General features: G+C 48.3%; 1 protein-coding gene across 2 annotated transcripts in view; it reads right to left on the bottom strand.

Moving 5' to 3' along the window:
- The window catches only part of PRIMPOL (primase and DNA directed polymerase), a 231,857-nt gene that overhangs the window by 14,020 nt on the left and 196,595 nt on the right, over positions 1-21,242 (bottom strand). For both annotated transcript variants that reach the window (XM_063920714.1, XM_063920715.1), the window contains exons 11-12: positions 1,620-1,702; positions 1,267-1,313 (exon numbers count right to left, since the gene is read on the bottom strand). In XM_063920714.1, the coding sequence (XP_063776784.1) occupies positions 1,267-1,313; positions 1,620-1,702 (130 nt within the window). The remainder of the gene's footprint in view (positions 1-1,266; positions 1,314-1,619; positions 1,703-21,242) is intronic.

Here is a 21,242-nt window from a genome sequence, read left to right as displayed (position 1 = left end):
GTGGGAGCATGGCGCGCAGCGCGGCCGTTGTTCGGTACCTCAAAGCCGTCACTGAAGTTTTCAGATCTTCTTCTACTCACCCGTCTTCTGACTTCTGGCTCTGTAATGGGGTGACGGCGGGCTCTGGGAACGAGCATCTAGGCGGACCTAGCGTTCAGACCCTCAGTAGCTAATGGTGTCCTGTAGCCAAAGAAGCAGAGCCTTTAAACTCACAGAAGTAGGTCTGCTTCTCTCCCCTAAGTCCCACGAAGCAGGGAGACTGTTGCCAGCAGTACTCCCTGAAAATAATAAACCTAACATAAGTCTTTTTCAGAGAAACTCAGGAGAGCTCCTCAGAGTGCATCCAGTCTCACTGGGCACAGAATCTAATAGGAGTCTGGAGGAGGGGCATAGAGGGAGGAGCCAGTTCACACCCCTTTTAAAGTCTTAAAGTGCCCATGTCTCCTGCGGATCCCGTCTATACCCCCTGGTTCTTGAAGTGTCCCGAGCATCCTCTAGGAAGTAGGAGAAATAACTTAAATCCCATGCACAGAAAATGGGGACACAAGAGGGTAAGTTGAGGAAAAGAAACCTGGACACAACTACATTTGGTGTAGTAAGACAGAGGGCAACTGATTTGGGATAGTTGCCCCATGTGCTACATTCTCTAGTCATAACCTGCCAAACCACACTACTGACAGCCTTTATGACATCCATGTATATGAGCATAGCATGGATTGCTGAGACAGATTACGGATATACCAGATTATAATTATGGTAATATTGTCTTGCCCCTGACACCCAGAAACAAAACCTACCTGATCAATACAAATCAACTAGTTCAATATCTTTCTTTAGACAATTGGCAATAAGTTTATAAAACAGTTTCATTATGTAGAATGTTACGTTAAATTATTTATTACCAGTTATTTATATAGTGCACACATATTCCGCAGCGCTTTACAGAGACTATTTGCCCATTCACATCGGTACCTGCCTCCAATCTTTATAATGTAGTAAAGTGGGTCTCTAGCTCAAGCACTGGGATGGGTTATTCCCTTCTTTAGACATGTATGTAGTTTATGATATGTCTTGCTACACTGGTTAATATTGCATTGGTTATATGTTATTGCGGCTTGATTTTCATCATAGGAGGTGTCTGCAACTTTGGAACTGCTACTGTATTCATAGTGAGGAAAACCATAAAAACTCCTAGAATAGACAGACAGACAGACCCTATTTTCATGTTATCATACACATATCACATACTGTACATATAAAACTAACCTCTTTAAGAATAAAAGGCAAACACACTTCGGGAGGTAAAGGATAACCTGGAATAAAAATAAACCAAAAAGAATAATGAAACTAAAAAGTCACATTAGATGTGAGAATGATTTAGATCAGATGGGCGGAGGGCTTAAACTTTTATTTATTTATTTTTGGAAAGGAGACCCCATGTCAGAGCGTTGTTGGAACTCAAGCAGGGGCCCAAATACAGAATCCCCAACATGTTCCACACCTCAGATAAAAATACACTTTTACAGCTGCATAGTAGTTGGTTGCAGTTTTCGGTAATCAATAAATTATACATGAACCAACACCATTTTATACAAGACACAATGCCAGATAACACTTACTGTCCGACTTAAAGTCTTGTGCTCTACAAACTGGGTCATAACATTTTTGATACCAAACTTCTCTCTTCAAGTCTACCAGTAACCTTTAAAGAGAAAAGCATCTGTTAGAGATGGCATTATTCTAATACCACACATTTGCATGCTGTGATATGCTGGAAGGTGACGAAGAAAAAAATAAGATTTTACTTACCGGTAAATCTATTTCTCGTAGTCCGTAGTGGATGCTGGGGACTCCGTAAGGACCATGGGGAATAGACGGGCTCCACAGGAGACAGGGCACTTTAAGAAAGAATTAGGACTACTGGTGTGCACTGGCTACTCCCTCTATGTCCCTCTTCCAGACCTCAGTTAAGGAAACTGTGCCCAAGAGCTGACAGTACAAGGAAAGGATTTTGGAATCCAGGGTAAGACTCATACCAGCCACACCAATCACACCGTATAACTCGTGATGAACTTACCCAGTTAACAGTATGAACAACAACAGAGCATCAGACAAACCTGATGCAACCATAACATAACCCTTATTTAAGCAATAACTATATACAAGTATTGCAGAAGAAGTCCGCACTTGGGACGGGCGCCCAGCATCCACTACGGACTACGAGAAATAGATTTACCGGTAAGTAAAATCTTATTTTCTCTAACGTCCTAGTGGATGCTGGGGACTCCGTAAGGACCATGGGGATTATACCAAAGCTCCCAAACGGGCGGGAGAGTGTGGATGACTCTGCAGCACCGAATGAGCAAACACAAGGTCCTCCTCAGCCAGGGTATCAAACTTGTAGAACTTTGCAAAAGTGTTTGAACCCGACCAAGTAGCTGCTCGGCAAAGCTGTAATGCCGAGACCCCTCGGGCAGCCGCCCAAGAAGAGCCCACCTTCCTTGTGGAATGGGCTTTTACTGATTTTGGAGGCGGCAATCCAGCCGCAGAATGAGCCTGCTGAATCGTGTTACAGATCCAGCGAGCAATAGTTTGCTTTGAAGCAGGAGCACCCAGCTTGTTGGATGCATACAGGATAAACAGCGACTCAGTTTTCCTGACTCCAGCCGTTCTGGCTACATAAACCTTCAAAGCCCTGACTACATCTAGTAACTTGGAATCCTCCAAGTCACGAGTAGCCGCAGGCACCACAATAGGTTAGTTCAAATGAAAAGATGACACCACTTTTGGCAGAAATTGCGGACGAGTCCGTAATTCTGCCCTGTCCATATGGAAAATCAGATAGGGGCTTTTATGTGACAAAGCCGCCAATCCTGACACACGCCTAAGGCCAATAGCATGATCACCTTCCACGTGAGATATTTTAACTCCACGGTTTTAAGTGGCTCAAACCAGTGTGATTTCAGGAAACTCAACACCACGTTAAGATCCCAAGGTGCCACTGGTGGCACAAAAGGGGGCTGAATATGCAGCACTCCCTTTACAAACGTCTGAACTTCAGGAAGAGAAGCCAGTTCCTTTTGAAAGAAAATGGATAGGGCTGAAATCTGGACCTTAATGGACCCCAATTTTAAGCCCATAGTCACTCCCGACTGTAGGAAGTGAAGGAAATGGCCCAGCTGGAATTCCTCTGTAGGGGCATTCCTGGCCTCACACCAAGCAACATATTTTCGCCATATACGGTGATAATGTTTAGCCGTCACGTCCTTCCTAGTCTTTATTAGCGTAGGAATAACCTCATCCGGAATGCCTTTTTCTGCTAGGATCCGGCGTTCAACCGCCATGCCGTCAAACGCAACCGCGGTGAGTCTTGGAACAGACAGGGCCCCTATTGCAACAGATCCTGTCTGAGAGGCAGAGGCCATGGGTCCTCTGTGAGCATTTCTTGCAGTTCCGGATACCAAGCCCTTCTTGGCCAATTCGGAACAATGAGTATTGTTCTCACTCCTCTTTTTCTTACGATTCTCAGCACCTTGGGTATGAGAGGAAGAGGAGGAAACACATAAACCGAATGGAACACCCACGGTGTCACTAGTGCGTCCACAGCTATCGCCTGAGGGTCTCTTCACCTGGCGCTATACATTTGTAGCTTTTTGTTGAGGCGGGATGCCATCATGTCCACCTGTGGCAGTTCCCAACGACTTGTAATCTGTGTGAAGACTTCTTGATGAAGTCCCCACTCTCCCGGGTGGAGGTCGTGCCTGCTGAGGAAGTCTGTTTCCCAGTTGTCCACTCCCGGAATGAACACTGCTGACCGTGCTTTTACGTGATTCTCCGCCCAGCGAAGAATTCTGGTGGCTTCCGCCATCGCCACCCTGCTCCTTGTGCCGCCTTGGCGGTTTACATGAGCCACTGCGGTGATGTTGTCTGACTGAATCAGCACCGGTTGGTTGCGAAGCAGTGGCTCCGCTTGACTTAGGGCGTTGTATATGGCCCTTAGTTCCAGGATATTGATGTGCAGACAAGTCTCCTGACTTGACCACAGACCCTGGAAATTTCTTCCCTGTGTGACTGCCCCCCACCCTCGGAGGCTTGCATCCGTGGTCACCAGGACCCAGTCCTGAATGCCGAACCTGCGACCCTCGAGAAGGTGAGCACTCTGCAGCCACCACAGAATAGACACCCTGGCCCTGGGGGATAGGGTGATCAGCCGCTGCATCTGAAGATGCGATCCGGACCACTTGTCCAACAGATCCCACTGAAATGTCCTTGCATGGAACCTGCCGAAGGGAATGGCTTCGTATGACGCCACCATCTTTCCCAGGACTCGCGTGCATTGATGCACCGACACCTGTTTTGGTTTTAAGAGGTCTCTGACCAGAGTCACGAGCTCCTGAGCCTTCTCCGCCGGGAGAAAAACCTTCTTCTGGTCTGTGTCCAGAATCATGCCCAGGAAGGGCAGACGCGTCGTAGGAATCAGCTGCGACTTTGGAATATTCAGAATCCAGCCGTGCTGTTGCAACACTTCCCGAGAGTGTGCTACGCTGATCAGCAACTGCTCTCTGGACCTCGCCTTTATGAGGAGATCGTCCAAGTATGGGATAATTGTGACTCCTTGCTTTCGCAGAAGCACCATCATTTCTGCCATTACCTTGGTAAATATTCTCTGTGCAGTGGACAGACCAAACGGCAACGTCTGGAATTGGTAATGACAGTCATGTACCACAAATCTGAGGTACTCCTGATGAGGTGGATAAATGGGGACATGCAGGTAAGCATCCTTGATGTCCAGAGACACCATAAAATCCCCCTCTTCCAGGCTTGCAATGACCGCTCTGAGCGATTCCATCTTGAACTTGAATCTTTTCAGGTAAATGTTCAGGGATTTTAAATTCAATATGGGTCTGACCGAACCGTCCGGTTTCGGTACCACAAACATTGTGGAATAGTAACCCCTTCCCTGTTGAAGGAGGGGAACCTTTACCACCACCTGCTGGAGATATAATTTGTGAATTGCCGCTAACACTATTTCCCTCTCTATGGGGGAAGCTGGCAGGGCCGATTTGAGGTAACGGTGAGGGGGCATCACTTCGAATTCCAGCTTGTATCCCTGAGATACAATCTGTATAGCCCAGGGATCCACCCGTGAGCGAACCCACTGGTGGCTGAAATTTCGGAGACGCGCCCCCACCGATCCTGGCTCCACCTGTGGAGGCCCAGCGTCATGCGGTGGATTTAGTGGAAGCCGGGGAGGACTTCTGTTCCTGGGAACTAGCTCTATTGTGCAGCTTCTTTCCTCTACCCCTGCCTCTGGCAAGAAAGGACGCACCTCGGACTTTCTTGCCTCTTTGTGATCGAAAGGACTGCATTTGGTAATATGGTGCTTTCTTAGGTTGTGAGGGAATATATGGCAAAAAATTTGACTTCCCAGCCGTAGCTGTGGAAACTAGGTCCGAGAGACCGTCCCCAAACAATTCCTCACCCTTATAAGGTAAAACCTCCATGTGCCTTTTTGAGTCGGCATCACCTGTCCATTGCCGAGTCCACAGGACCCTTCTGGCAGAAAATAAGAATTTACTTACCGATAATTCTATTTCTCGTAGTCCGTAGTGGATGCTGGGGACTCCGTAAGGACCATGGGGAATAGCGGCTCCGCAGGAGACTGGGCACAAAAGTAAAGCTTTAGAACTACCTGGTGTGCACTGGCTCCTCCCCCTATGACCCTCCTCCAAGCCTCAGTTAGGATACTGTGCCCGGACGAGCGTACACAATAAGGAAGGATTTTGAATCCCGGGTAAGACTCATACCAGCCACACCAATCACACCGTACAACTCGTGATCTAAACCCAGTTAACAGCATGATAACAGAGGAGCCTCTAGAAAAGATGGCTCACTACAGCAATAACCCGATTTTTTGGTAACAATAACTATGTACCAGTATTGCAGACAATCCGCACTTGGGATGGGCGCCAGCATCCACTACGGACTACGAGAAATAGAATTATCGGTAAGTAAATTCTTATTTTCTCTAACGTCCTAAGTGGATGCTGGGGACTCCGTAAGGACCATGGGGATTATACCAAAGCTCCCAAACGGGCGGGAGAGTGCGGATGACTCTGCAGCACCAAATGAGAGAACTCCAGGTCCTCCTCAGCCAGGGTATCAATTTTGTAGAATTTTACAAACGTATTTGCTCCTGACCAAGTAGCTGCTCGGCAAAGTTGTAAAGCCGAGACCCCTCGGGCAGCCGCCCAAGATGAGCCCATCTTCCTTGTGGAGTGGGCATTGACAGATTTTTGGCTGTGGCAGGCCTGCCACAGAATGTGCAAGCTGAATTGTACTACAAATCCAACGAGCAATAGTCTGCTTAGAAGCAGGAGCACCCAGCTTGTTGGGTGCATACAGGATAAACAGCGAGTCAGATTTTCTGACTCCAGCCGTCCTGGAAACATATTTTCAGGGCCCTGACAACGTCTAGCAACTTGGAGTCCTCCAAGTCCCTAGTAGCCGCAGGCACCACAATAGGTTGGTTCAGGTGAAACGCTGAAACCACCTTAGGGAGAAACTGAGGACGAGTCCTCAATTCCGCCCTGTCCGAATGGAAAATCAGATAAGGGCTTTTACAGGATAAAGCCGCCAATTCTGACACGCGCCTGGCCCAGGCCAGGGCCAACAGCATGACCACTTTCCATGTGAGATATTTTAACTCCACAGATTTAAGTGGTTCAAACCAATGTGACTTTTGGAACCCAAAAACTACATTGAGATCCCAAGGTGCCACTGGAGGCACAAAAGGAGACTTTATATGCAGTACCCCTTTTACAACGTCTGAACTTCAGGGACTGAAGCTAGTTCTTTTTGGAAGAAAATTGACAGGGCCGAAATTTGAACTTTAATGGACCCCAATTTCAGGCCCATAGACACTCCTGTTTGCAGGAAATGTAGGAATCGACCCAGTTGAATTTCCTCCGTCGGGCCTTACTGGCCTCGCACCACGCAACATATTTTCGCCAAATGCGGTGATAATGTTTTGCGGTTACATCCTTCCTGGCTTTGATCAGGATAGGGATGACTTCATCCGGAATGCCTTTTTTCCTTCAGGATCCGGCGTTCAACCGCCATGCCGTCAAACGCAGCCGCGGTAAGTCTTGGAACAGACAGGGTCCTTGCTGGAGCAGGTCCCTTCTTAGAGGTAGAGGCCACGGATCCTCCGTGAGCATCTCTTGAAGTTCCGGTTACCAAGTCATTCTTGGCCAATCCGGAGCCACGAATATAGTGCTTACTCCTCTCCATCTTATCAATCTCAGTACCTTGGGTATGAGAGGCAGATGAGGGAACACATACACTGACTGGTACACCCACGGTGTTACCAGAGCGTCTACAGCTATTGCCTGAGGGTCCCTTGACCTGGCGCAATACCTGTCGAGTTTTTCCCCAACGGTTTATAATCATGTGGAAGACTTCTGGGTGAAGTCCCCACTCTCCCGGGTGGAGGTCGTGTCTGCTGAGGAAGTCTGCTTCCCAGTTGTCCACTCCCGGAATTGCTGACAGTGCTATCACATGATTTTCCGCCCAGCGAAGAATCCTTGCAGCTTCTGCCATTGCCCTCCTGCTTCTTGTGCCACCCTGTCTGTTTACGTGGGTGACTGCCGTGATGTTGTCCGACTGGATCAACACCGGCTGACCTTGAAGCAGAGGTCTTGCTAAGCTTAGACCATTGTAAATGGCCCTTAGCTTCAGGATATTTATGTGAAGTGATGTCTCCAGGCTTAACCATAAGCCCTGGAAATTCCTTCCCTGTGTGACTGCTCCCCAGCCTCGCAGGCTGGCATCCGTGGTCACCAGGACCCAGTCCTGAATGCCGAATCTGCGGCCCTCTAGAAGATGAGCACTCTGCAACCAACACAGGAGGGACACCCTTGTTCTTGGTGACAGGGTTATCCGCTGATGCATCTGAAGATGCGACCCGGACCATTTGTCCAGCAGGTCCCACTGGAAAGTTCTTGCGTGGAATCTGCCGAATGGGATTGCTTCGTAGGAAGCCACCATTTTACCCAGAACCCTTGTGCATTGATGCACTGAGACTTGGCTCGGTTTTAGGAGGTTCCTGACTAGCTCGGATAACTCCCTGGCTTTCTCCTCCGGGAGAAACACCTTTTTCTGGACTGTGTCCAGGATCATCCCTAGGAACAGAAGACGAGTCGTCGGAACCTGCTGCGATTTTGGAATATTGAGAATCCAATCGTGCTGCCGCAACACTACCTTACACCAACCTCCAACTGTTCCCTGGATCTTACCCTTATCAGGGAATCGTCCAAGTAAGGGATAACTAAAATTCCCTTCCTTCGAAGGAATATCATCATTTCGGCCATTACCTTGGTAAAGACCGGGGTGCCGTGGACCATCCATACGGCAGCGTCTGAACTGATAGTGACAGTTCTGTACCATAAACCTGAGGTACCCTTGGTGAGAAGGGTAAATTTTGGACATGAAGGTAAGCATCCTTGATGTCCCGAGACATCATGTAGTCCCCTTCTTCCAGGTTCGCAATCACTGCTCTGAGTGACTCAATCTTGAATTTGAACCTCTGTATGTAAGTGTTCAAAGATTTTAGATTTAGAATCGGTCTCACCGAGCCGTCCGGCTTCGGTACCACAACAGTGTGGAATAATACCCCGTTCCCTGTTGCAGGAGGGGTACCTTGATTATCACCTGCTGGGAATACAGCTTGTGAATAGCTTCCAAAACTGTCTCCCTGTCAGAAGGAGACATCGGTAAAGCCGATTTTAGGAAACGGCGAGGGGGAGACATCTCGAATTCCAATTTGTACCCCTAAGATATCACCTGAAGGATCCAGGGGTCTACTTGCGAGTGAGCCCACTGCGCGCTGAAATTCATTGAGACGGGCCCCCCACCGTGCCTGATTCTGCTTGTAAAGCCCCAGCGTCATACTGAGGGCTTGGCAGAGGCGGGAGAGGGTTTCTGTTCCTGGGAACTGGCTGATTTCTGCAGCCTTTTTCCTCTCCCTCTGTCACGGGGCAGAAATGAGGAACCTTTTGCCCGCTTGTCCACGAAAAGACTGCGCCTGATAATACGGCGTCTTCTCATGTTGAGAGGCGACCTGGGGTACAAACGTGGATTTCCCAGCTGTTGCCGTGGCCACCAGGTCTGAAAGACCGACCCCAAATAACTCCTCCCCTTAATAAGGCAATACTTCCAAATGCCGTTTGGAATACGCATCACCTGACCACTGTCGTGTCCATAACCCTCTACTGGTAGAAATGGGGACAACGCACTTAGACTTGATGCCAGTCGGCAAATATTCCGCTGCGCATCACGCATATATAGAAATGCATCTTTTAAATGCTCTATAGGCAAAAATATACTGTCCCTATCTAGGGTATCAATATTTTCAGTCAGGGAATCCGACCACGCCAACCCAGCACTGCACATCCAGGCTGAGGCGATTGCTGGTCGCAGTATAACACCAGTATGTGTGTAAATACATTTTAGGATACCCTCCTGCTTTCTATCAGCAGGATCCTTAAGGGCGGCCATCTCAGGAGAGGGTAGAGCCCTTACAAGCGTGTGAGCGCTTTATCCACCCTAGGGGGTGTTTCCCAACGCACCCTAACCTCTGGCGGGAAAGGATATAATGCCAATAACATTTTAGAAATTATCAGTTGTTATCGGGGGAAACCCACGCATCATCACACACCTCATTTAATTTCTCAGATTCAGGAAAACTACAGGTAGTTTTTCCTCACCGAACATAATACCCCTTTTTGGTGGTACTCGTATTATCAGAAATGTGTAAAACATTTTTCATTGCCTCCATCATGTAACGTGTGGCCCTACTGGAAGTCACATTTGTCTCTTCACCGTCGACACTGGAGTCAGTATCCGTGTCGGCGTCTATATCTGCCATCTGAGGTAACGGGCGCTTTAGAGCCCCTGACGGCCTATGAGACGTCTGGACAGGCACAAGCTAAATAGCCGGCTGTCTCATGTCAACCACTGTCTTTTATACAGAGCTGACACTGTCACGTAATTCCTTCCAACAGTTCATCCACTCAGGTGTCGACCCCCTAGGGGGTGACATCACTATTACAGGCAATCTGCTCCGTCTCCACATCATTTTTCTGCTCATACATGTCGACACAAACGTACCGACATACAGCACACACACAGGGAATGCTCTGATAGAGGACAGGACCCCACTAGCCCTTTGGGGAGACAGAGGGAGAGTTTGCCAGCACACACCAGAGCGCTATATATATATATATATATATATATACAGGGATAACCTTATATAAGTGTTTTTCCCCTTATAGCTGCTGTATCTTTAATACTGCGCGTAATTAGTGCCCCCCCTCTCTTTTTTAACCCTTTCTGTAGTGTAGTGACTGCAGGGGAGAGCCAGGGAGCTTCCCTCCAACGGAGCTGTGAGGGAAAATGGCGCCAGTGTGCTGAGGAGATAGGCTCCTCCCCCTTATCGGCGGCCTTATCTCCCGTTTTTCTATGTATTCTGGCAGGGGTTAAATGCATCCATATAGCCCAGGAGCTATATGTGATGTATTTTTTGCCATCCAAGGTGTTTTTATTGCGTCTCAGGGCGCCCCCCCCCCAGCGCCCTGCACCCTCAGTGACCGGAGTGTGAAGTGTGCTGAGAGCAATGGCGCACAGCTGCAGTGCTGTGCGCTACCTTGTTGAAGACAGGACGTCTTCTGCCGCCGATTTTCCGGACCTCTTTTGTCTTCTGGCTCTGTAAGGGGGCCGGCGGCGCGGCTCTGGGACCCATCCATGGCTGGGCCTGTGATCGTCCCTCTGGAGCTAATGTCCAGTAGCCTAAGAAGCCCAATCCACTCTGCACGCAGGTGAGTTCGCTTCTTCTCCCCTTAGTCCCTCGATGCAGTGAGCCTGTTGCCAGCAGGTCTCACTGAAAATAAAAAACCTAAAACTAAACTTTTCACTAAGCAGCTCAGGAGAGCCACCTAGTGTGCACCCTTCTCGTTCGGGCACAAAAATCTAACTGAGGCTTGGAGGAGGGTCATAGGGGGAGGAGCCAGTGCACACCAGGTAGTTCTAAAGCTTTACTTTTGTGCCCAGTCTCCTGCGGAGCCGCTATTCCCCATGGTCCTTACGGAGTCCCCAGCATCCACTTAGGACGTTAGAGAAATCGACATTGCATTTATTCTAGAGCCCAGTAGGCTAATGTCTCTCTGGGCATCTCTCATATATAGGACAGCGTCTTTTATATGCCCCAGGGTCAGTAATATAGTATCCTTGTCCAAGGTATCAAGTTCCTCAGATAAAGTATCTGTCCATGCTGCTACAGCACTACACATCCAGGCCGACGCAATTGCCGGCCTTAGTAGGGTACCTGAATGTGTATAAACGGACTTCAGGATACCTTCCTGCTTTCTATCCGCAGGATCTTTTAGGGTGGCCGTATCCTGTGACGGCAGGGCTACCTTCTTAGATAAGCGTGTCAAAGCTTTGTCTACCCTAGGGGAGGATTCCCAGCGTAACCTGTCCGTTGGCGGGAAAGGATACGCCATAAGTAACCGTTTGGAAATCTGCATTTTTCTATCTGGAGATTCCCAAGCTTTTTCACATAACTCATTTAACTCATGTGAAGGGGGAAAGGTCACCTCTTGCCTTTTTCCCCCCAAACATATAAACCCTCTTGTCAGGGATTGGGTTTTCCTCTGAGATGTGCAATACATCCTTCATTGCTGTAATCATGTAGCGGATGGCTTTAGCCATTTTAGGCTGCAACTTTGCATCATCGCCATCGACACTGGAGTCAGAATCAGTGTCGATATCTGTGTCAACAATTTGGGATAGTGGGCGCTTCTGAGACCCTGACGGCCTCGGCACTGTAGGATCAGGCATGGGTTGAGGCCCTGACTGTCCCAAGGCTTCAGCTTTATCCAACCTTTTATGCAAGGAATTAACATTATCATTTAAAACCTTCCACATATCCATCCAATCGGGCGTCGGCGGCGATCCCACATTCATTTGTACCTGCTCTGCTTCCACATAGCCTTCCTCGTCAAACATGCCGACACAAGCGTACCGACACACCACACACACAGGGGATGCTCTATTTGAGGACAGAACCCCCACAAGGCCTTTTGGAGAGACAGAGAGAGAGTATGCCAGCACACACCCCAGCGCTATATGACCCAGGAATTACACAGTAACTTAGTGTTTACCCAGTAGCTGCTGTATATACTGATTTTGCGCTAAATTTATTTGCCCCCCCTCTCTTTTTACCCTCTTTCTACCGTGAATCTGCAGGGGAGAGCCTGGGGAGCTTCCTCTCAGTGGAGCTGTGGAGAGAAAATGGCGCTGGTGAGTGCTGAGGAAGAAGCCCCGCCCCCTCAGCGGCGGGCTTCTGTCCCGCGATTTTGTGTAAAATAATGGCGGGGGCTCATGCATATATACAGTGCCCAACTGTATATATGCCCACTTTGCCAAGAGGTCTCTAATTGCTGTCCAGGGCGCCCCCCCCTGCGCCCTGCACCCTACAGTGACCGGAGTGTGTGGGTTTAATGTGGGAGCAATGGCGCACAGCTGCAGTGCTGTGCGCTACCTCATATGAAGACTGGAGTCTTCTGACGCCGCTTTTGAAGTCTTCTTGCTTCTCACGCCGGCTTCTGGCTCTGCGAGGGGGACGGCGGCGCGGCTCTGGGATCGGACGACCAAGGGTGCGTTCCTGTGTTCGATCCCTCTGGAGCTAATGGTGTCCAGTAGCCTAAGAAGCATGACCTATCCACAGTGAGTAGGGCTGCTTCTCTCCCCTCAGTCCCACGTAGCAGAGAGTCTGTTGCCAGCAGATCTCTCTGAAAATAAAAAAATCCTAACAAAATACTTTCTATTTAGCAAGCTCATTAAGGTGCACCCAGCTCGTCCGGGCACAGATTCAAACTGAGGTCTGGAGGAGGGACATAGAGGGAGGAGCCAGTGCACACGAGTAGTCCTAATTCTTTCTTAAAGTGCCCCGTCTCCTGCGGAGCCCGTCTATTCCCCATGGTCCTTACGGAGTCCCCAGCATCCACTAGGACGTTAGAGAAAACATAATATGGTGTAGTGTCCCATACACACCCGATACAAATAAAAAATATACAAATATTAGAAAACAGCTAGATGCAACATTTATAAACACATATTTTAAAGATTGCATACCGTGACAGATAATAGGATTTTGATACCTACCGGTAAATCCTTTTCTCTTAGTCCGTAGAGGATGCTGGGGATGCTTCAAGAACCATGGGGTATAGACGGGATCCGCAGGAGACATGGGCACTTTAAGACTTTGAATGGGTGTGAACTGGCTCCTCCCTCTATGCCCCTCCTCCAGACTCCAGTTATAGGAACTGTGTCCAGGGAGACGGACATTTCAAGGAAATAATTTATTGTTAAACCACGGTGAGCATTTTACCAGCTCACACCTCCAGTATGCCGCAGAACGTGGCAATCAATAGAATACCAGCCGACGGCATGAATAATATGCAGCAATACGCTGACATAAAACGTAACACAACCTATGTGTGTAAACACAACCAGTAACAGCATAACGCCTGCTATGGCCTGAATATCGTCAGCAACGGGCTGACTTAAACACAACACACCATGTGTGTAAACATACCCAATGACTGCAGATACAGTACGCACTGGGACGGGCGCCCAGCATCCTCTACGGACTAAGAGAAAAGGATTTACCGGTAGGTATCAAAATCCTATTTTCTCATACGTCCTAGAGGATGCTGGGGACACTTCAAGAACAATGGGGTTTATACCAAAGCTCTAGAACGGGCGGGAGAGTGCGGATGACTCTGCAGCACCGATTGACCAAACAAGAGGTCCTCCACAGCCAGGGTATCAAACTTGTAAACTTCGCGAAGGTGTTTGATCCCAACCAAATAGCAGCTCGGCAAAGCTGTAATGCCGAAACCCCTCTGCAGCCGCCCAGGATGAGCCCACTTTTCTGGTAGAATGGGCCTTCACCGATTTCAGTAACGGCAATCCTGCCGTAGAATGAGCCTGATAAATCGTATTACCGTCCAGCGTGCAATAGTCTGCTTGGAAGCAGGAGCCCCAATCTTGTTGGGAGCCCACAGGACAACAGAGCCTCTGTTTTCCTAACCTGAGCCGTTCTGGCGACATAGATTGTCAAAGCTCTGACCACATCGAGAAACTTCGATTCCGCCAAGGCGTCAGTAGCCACTGGCACCACAATAGGCTGGTTTACGTGAAACGACGAAACCACTTTTGGCAGAAATTGCTGACGAGTTCTCAACTCCGCTCTATCTGCATGGAAGATTAAATAGGGGCTTTTGTGAGACAAGGTCGCCAATTCAGACACCCGCCTTGCAGATGCCAAGGCCAACAACATGACCACTTTTCCAAGTAAGGAATTTCAACTCAACCTTACACAATGGTTCAAACCAATGAGATTGAAGGAATTACAACACCCCGTAAAACCTCACGGTGCCACCGGGGGCACAAAGGGAGATTGGATGTGCAGCACATCCTTCACGAAGGTCTGAACTTCTGGAAAGGAAGGCCAATTCTTTCTGTAAGAAAAAAGAGAAGGCCGAAATTTGTACACTAATGGAGCCTAACTTTAGGCCCGCATCCACACCTGCTTGCAAAAAATGGCGCAATCGCCCCAGCTGAAATATTTTCATTGGAGCTTTCCTGGATTCACACCAAGACATATATTTTCTCCTGGTAAAGCATCGCCGTTACTTCTTTTCTAGCCTGAAGCAGTGTGGGAATGACTCCACTGGGTATACCCTTTTCGGGCTAGGATATGGCGTTCAATCGTCATGCCGTCAAACGCAGCCGCGGTAAGTCTTGATACACGCACGGCCCTTGCTGTAACAGGTCCTCTCGTAGAGGAAGAGACCAGGGATCTTCGATGAGTAATTCTTGAAGATCTGGATAGCAAGCCCTCCTTGGCCTGTCCGGAACAATGAGGATCGCCTGAACCTTTGTTCTTCCTATGATCTTTATCCATTCGGAAAGAGTGGAAACGGAGGGAACACAGACTGACTGAAACACCCACGGTGTCACCAGGGCGTCCACCGCTATTGCTTTAGGGTCCCATGACCTGGGACCATATCTCTGAAGCTTCTTGTTGAGGCGAGACGCCATCATGTCTATTTGAGGAATTCCCCAAAGACTTGTCAATTTTGTGAAAACCACTTGATGAAGACCCCACTCTCCTGGATGGAGATCGTGTCTGCTGAGGAAGTCTGTTTCCCAGTTGTCTACACCCGGAATGAAGACTGCTAGTAGAGCGTTTACATGCCTTTCCGCCAGCGGAAAACTCTTGTGGCTTCTGCCATTGCCGCTTTGTTCTTCGTTCCGCCCTAGCGGTTTACTTACGCCACTGCTGTTAAGTTGTCCGACTGAATTAAGACGGCCAGATCGCGAAGATGATGTTCCGCTTGCAGACGGCCGTTGTAAATAGCCCTTAATTCCAGAATGCTTATTGCAGACAAGCTTCCCGGCTTGACCTTTTTCCCTGGAAATTCTTCCCCTGGAAAGACTGCTCCCCAGCCTTGGAGACTTGTATCCATGGACACCAGGATCTAATCCTGGATCCCGAACCTTCGTCCCTCTAGGAGGTGAGAACTGTGCAGTTACCACAGGAGAGATATTCTGGTTCTGGAAAATAGGATTACTTTCCGGTGCATGTGCAGGTGAGACCCGGACCACAAGTCCAACTGGTCCAGCTAAAACCACTCTGGCATTTAACCTGCTCACCGAATGGCCTCGTAGGCCGGAACCATCTTCTTTATCAACGGAACGTATTGATGGATTTACACTGTTGCAAATTTGATCCGACTCTGGATCCCCAGTTATTCCCAACTCTGACATCCGTGTCGTTGGGATCAACAGTGATTCTGGCAAGTTCAGGAGCCAACCACTGTGTTGAAGAACTGTCAGTGAGAAAACAACGATTTGTACCACTTGTTTCTTGACCTCGCCGTGGTCAGGAGAGCGTCCCAGTACAGAATAATAATGGCTTTTACTATTGAAGGAAAACAATCATACTGCCATCACTCCGGTGAAATGGCAATGACAATCCTGAATAGCAAACCCAGGTAAGCTCAATGCGGAAGAAACCGCACTTAAACCCTCTTTCATCTTTTACAGATTGAAGATCCCTGCCCTGAGAGATTCCATCTTGTAGTTCAACTTCTTAAGTAGAAATATATTGGGGATTGTTCTGACCGAGCTGTCCGGGCTCAGAAGCACGAAAAAGCTTGAATAACAGCTTTTTTTTTTTTTTTGACAGGGACAGCAGGACTATGTCCTGATCCTGACCCAACTCTTGTATGGCGTTGCATACAACCTCCCCGTCCAGAGGAGAATCGGTAAGATCTATTTGAAAAATCAGTGAGTGGAATCATCTGGAAACTCCAGTATGTCCCCCTTTGAACTCTATTCTTCACTCACTGGTCCATGTCCATTCCAGGACTGACTGAAGAGTATTAGACGTGTTCCCACCGGTGTGGGCTCCTGCAAGATAGACCCAGCGACATGTGATGGATGTGGTAGAAACAGAGGACGATTTCTGCTTCTGCGAACTTGAAAAGGCTGCTGACCTCTTACCTTTTCACCTTCCTCTACCTGCAAAGAAGGGGAAAAAACGGTATCCACCCGGTCAAAATGACTGCATCCTACAAAAAATGCGCCACCAACCGTTGTGAGGGAACATAGCTCAAGAAGGTAGACTTACCAGTGGTATCTACCGAGATCAACTTAACAAAGCCATCCCCAAACCAGGTTTCACCTTCATAGGAAAGATACTCCAGTACTTCTCGGAGTCAGCCTCAGCATTCCATTGGTGAATCCACAACACCCTCCTAGCCGAGACTGCCATGGAATTGGCCCGCGAACCCAAGAGTCCCATACCTCTTGTAGTCGCACGGCAGTATGCTGCAATGTTCTAGATAAGACCCAACTCAAGGAGTATCCCATCTCTCCCCAGGGTAATTATATCGGATGACAAGGTAACCGACCATTTCTGAATACAAGCACTCCCCCATGCGCATGTAATGCAAATATAATCAAGGCATATAATTAAAATATCACTTAGCTTCCTGTATACGATCCTTTGTGACAGGGCCCCGTGCAGAACAGAGGTTGACTTTCACTTTACTCTATCCACGGCGGGAAAAGAATAAACACTCGGACTCCTCGTGAGGATTTGAGACCATCTTGTCACGGCTGCCCTAGAGCTTTTTCAACAGAGCGACCAGCACATGAGAAGGAATAACTTTACTTCAGCATTCATTATAAATTGTAATTTGAATATACACATTTAACTACACATATACACACAAATATCTACATAAATATATCTCACATATAGCAGAGCCCTCAGCCTCAGACATGCCGACTGTAAGGAATAGACCCAGTACTTTCTGTCAGGGAAACACAGCAGACGTTTACCAGCTCTATTTACACCATATTCATTATATATATTGCACTAAACAACTGTTGTAGCCTAAGAAGCAGAGCCTTTGAATGCAGAGAAGTAGGTCTGCTTCTCTCCCCTCAGTCCCACGATGCAGGGAGACTGTTGCTCCCTGAAAATAATAAACCTAACAAAGTCTTTTCCAAGAAACTCAGTAGAGCTCCTCAGTGTGTGACCAGTCTCTCTGGGCACAGAATCTACCTGGGGTCTGGAGGAGGGACATAGAGGGAGGAGCCAGTTCACACCCACTCAAAGTCTTAAAGTGCCCATGTCTCCTGCGGATCCCGTCTATACCCCATGGTTCTTGAAGCATCCCCAGCATCCTCTAGGACGTATGAGAAATATATATGCTGTACATCTGAGTGCAAGTTACTGTTCTCTGTTGTCAGACAGTATCTGCAGTGTCCTTCATAACGCTGCCTGCCACATACAGTCTATGCATCCAAAAGGCATTTGGTTTCCCCCAGCACCCTGAATGATAACAGTAACCAGATATAAATCCCACATAACAATAGAATTCAGAGATCTTCGTTACACATATTTGTGCAAATGTGTGGTTAAGCCCCAAAGCCGCATCAAGGCATCTCTGTATATTTGGGGTCCCTAGCGCTATATCTAGGTGCAGGGTGTGTATAGCTCAGAAATACCCCTCCCTTTCGAGCACCTGAATGATATCACTAAGCTAATTGAGCATCTACCAATATATATGTCTGTTTTGAGAGGCAGAGAGGTTCCTGCATTAGGAGGAGGTGCAGGCCCTGACATGCCACATGGAGCACTATGGGGTTGCTCCAAGGTAGGTAGCTCTTAGTTTAGACATATTGTAGTAAGGAGTAGGGAGGCCAATCCCGGGCCGTTTTTTCAATCCCGGGATTCGGGATTGAAAAACGCTCAATCCCGGGATTGCAGTAGGGATCAGTGAAGAAGGGTGTAGGGAGCAGCGCTGAAGGGTAGGCAGCGGTGCGGGAGGGTGTAGGTAGCGGCGGGGAAGGGAGGGAGGGTGTAGGTAGCAGTGCGGGAGGGTGTAGGTAGCGGCGGGGAAGGGAGGGAGGGTGTAGGTAGCAGTGCGGGAGGGTGTAGCTAGCGGCGGGGAAGGGAGGGAGGGTGTAGGTAGCGGTGCGGGAGGGTGTAGGTAGCTGGGCGGGAGGATGTAGGTAGCGTTGCGGGAGGGTGTAGGTAGCGGGGAGAATTTGTAACGGCGCGGGAGGGAGGGTGGGTGTAAGTAACACCACTTACTATTAGGTGGGCGCCAGCCATGGACACACTGAACGCGGCGGCATTTCAAATGAAGCGCCGGCCGCCACCAAATCAGAGCTGGCGGACCGGCAGCCAATCAGGAAAGCGGCCGCAGCAGTCGCTCCTGATTGGCTGCCGCTACTGCGGCAGCTTCCCTGATTGGCTGGCGGCCGACGCCACATTTGAAGTGCCGCCGCGTTCAGCATTTGTCTATGGCTGCCGCCCGCCTAATTGTAAGTAGTATTACTTACACACACTCCCTCCTGCACATGCGCAGTGTAATCCCGTGAATCCCGGGATTGGATGCTCCAATCCCAGGATTCAAATCCCGGCATTTTTGGGCCCAAATCCCGGGATCCCGCCGATCCCGGGATTGGCCTCCCTAGTAAGGAGCCATTATCATGTGGCTCCTTGCTGCTTAATATTAGACCCAGATTGGGGTAATGGAGGTGTGAGGTGTGGTGCCTCTGGACTGGCTGAGCTGGATGGCCTTAGTGTGGCATACCTTTACATTCTATTAACACTTTTCACTTATTAATTTTTTAACACTATTTCTCTATTTTAATTACATTTCATGTTTGTATCACCCTCTCTATAGCTTTGGCTTCCTAAATACTAATTTATTAACACTATAGTTTTTTCACTGGTATGCTACGCTGGGCTTTCTAGCTTATGCTGGTGTTTTGGGGTGCCACACCCTGCACCTAGATATAGCGCTAGGGACCCCAAATATACAGAGATGCCTTGATGCGGCTTTGGGGCTTAACCACACATTTGCGCAAATACGTGTAACGAAGATCTCTGAATTCTATTATTATGTGGGATTTATATCTGGTTACTGTTATCATTCAGGGTGCTGGGGGAAACCAAATGCCTTTTTTTCTTGCTCAGAAATACCCCTCCCTTTCGAGCACCTGAATGATATCACTAAGCTAATTGAGCATCTACCAATATATCTACCAATATATAAGTCTATGCATCCACCCTGCAGATGAGCCCAAGCCACAGGTTCAACGTCCAATTGGGTCTAGAAGATTATCAGACCAACTGCACCACAATGCAGCCTCTTGCGGCCAGGAAAACATATACTTTTGGATTTTAATTTTATGTCGGATATGAATTTGCTGCAATTTTTGCATACATACGTGGGAATCCAATCAGGAAATCTGTTATATAAAATAACTTGCATATTAGGTTTTGCAAAACATTCTTAATGTAAAACAATTAGTGTACAGCAATAATGGGCAAAGTGTTTGATGCATATTCATCAATAAAACACATTTATTTATTTCCCAGTACAGCAGTGTTTGTATATGATCAGAAAGAGATAATGGGGTATAAATAAGCTGGGTACACATTAGAATACTTTTTAAACAGTTTGCACAATTCTGACGAATCAGAAGGACAAATTGTTGGAATCATCCATTGTATACCCACTATACCGCTGACAATGCGTGATCCTGCACCCATCGGACCTGCATGCAGCTCAATCTAGCGATAGCACTAGTCAAGGCCATGCTCCCGCTGTGGCTCCTGGCATCGGCAAGTGTGTATGCACTTACGGATGCCGGCTCCCCCGCCAGGTCCAGTCACTCACAATGTTGTGCTGGGTACACAACGTCTAATGTGTACCCAGCTTATGAGTTTGGTGCAAATCCTGCTACTGAGCGTGCAATTAGCTCCTAACAGTTTGTGGGGGTAATAAAAATAGGATTTTAATTACATACCGGTCAATCCTTTTTTCGTAGTCCATAAGGGATATTGGGGTATCTAGTATGATAGGGGTATAGATGGGGTCCAAAGGAGCCAGTGCACTTTAAATTTCTTCAACTGGGTGTGCTGGCTCCTCCCCTCTATGTCCTCTCCCACAGGCAGTTAGAGGTAAAAACGTGCCCGGAGAAAGAACATATACGAGAGAAGGAAATATGATAACACAGAGTGGTGAGATTTACACACCAGCACACCACTAACAAATAACAACCAGCAACTGCTGGTAAAAACAGCAACAGCTGAACAGGTAACCACATAACAAAAACCTGCAGAAAAGTCAACGCACTGAGGCGGGCGCCCAATATCCCTTATGGACTACGAGAAAAGGATTTACCGGTAGGTAATTAAAATCCTATTTTCTCTAGCATCCATAAGGGATATCGGGGAATCTAGTACGATGGGGACGTCCCAAAGCTTCCAGAATGGGCAGGAACGGGCGGAGGCTGCTGCAGCACCACCTGCCCAAACTGGGTATCCTCTTTGGCCAGGGTATCAAACTTGTAGAACTTCACAAAAGTGTTCTTCCCCGACCAGGTAGCAGCTTGGCAAAGTTGTAAGACTGAGACTCCACAGGCAGCCGCTCAGGAAGAACCCACAGATCTCGTAGAGTGGGCCTTCAGTGACTTAGGAACAGGTAAGGCTGCCGACACATAGGCTTGTTGAATAGTAAGCCTAATCCAATGAGCAATGGACTGCTTTGAAGCAGGACAACCCTTTTTCTGTGCATCATAGA

The sequence above is a fragment of the Pseudophryne corroboree genome, chromosome 1, assembly GCF_028390025.1.
Source record: "Pseudophryne corroboree isolate aPseCor3 chromosome 1, aPseCor3.hap2, whole genome shotgun sequence".
NCBI lineage: Eukaryota > Metazoa > Chordata > Amphibia > Anura > Myobatrachidae > Pseudophryne > Pseudophryne corroboree.
This window is presented reverse-complemented; position numbering and strand designations above follow the sequence as displayed.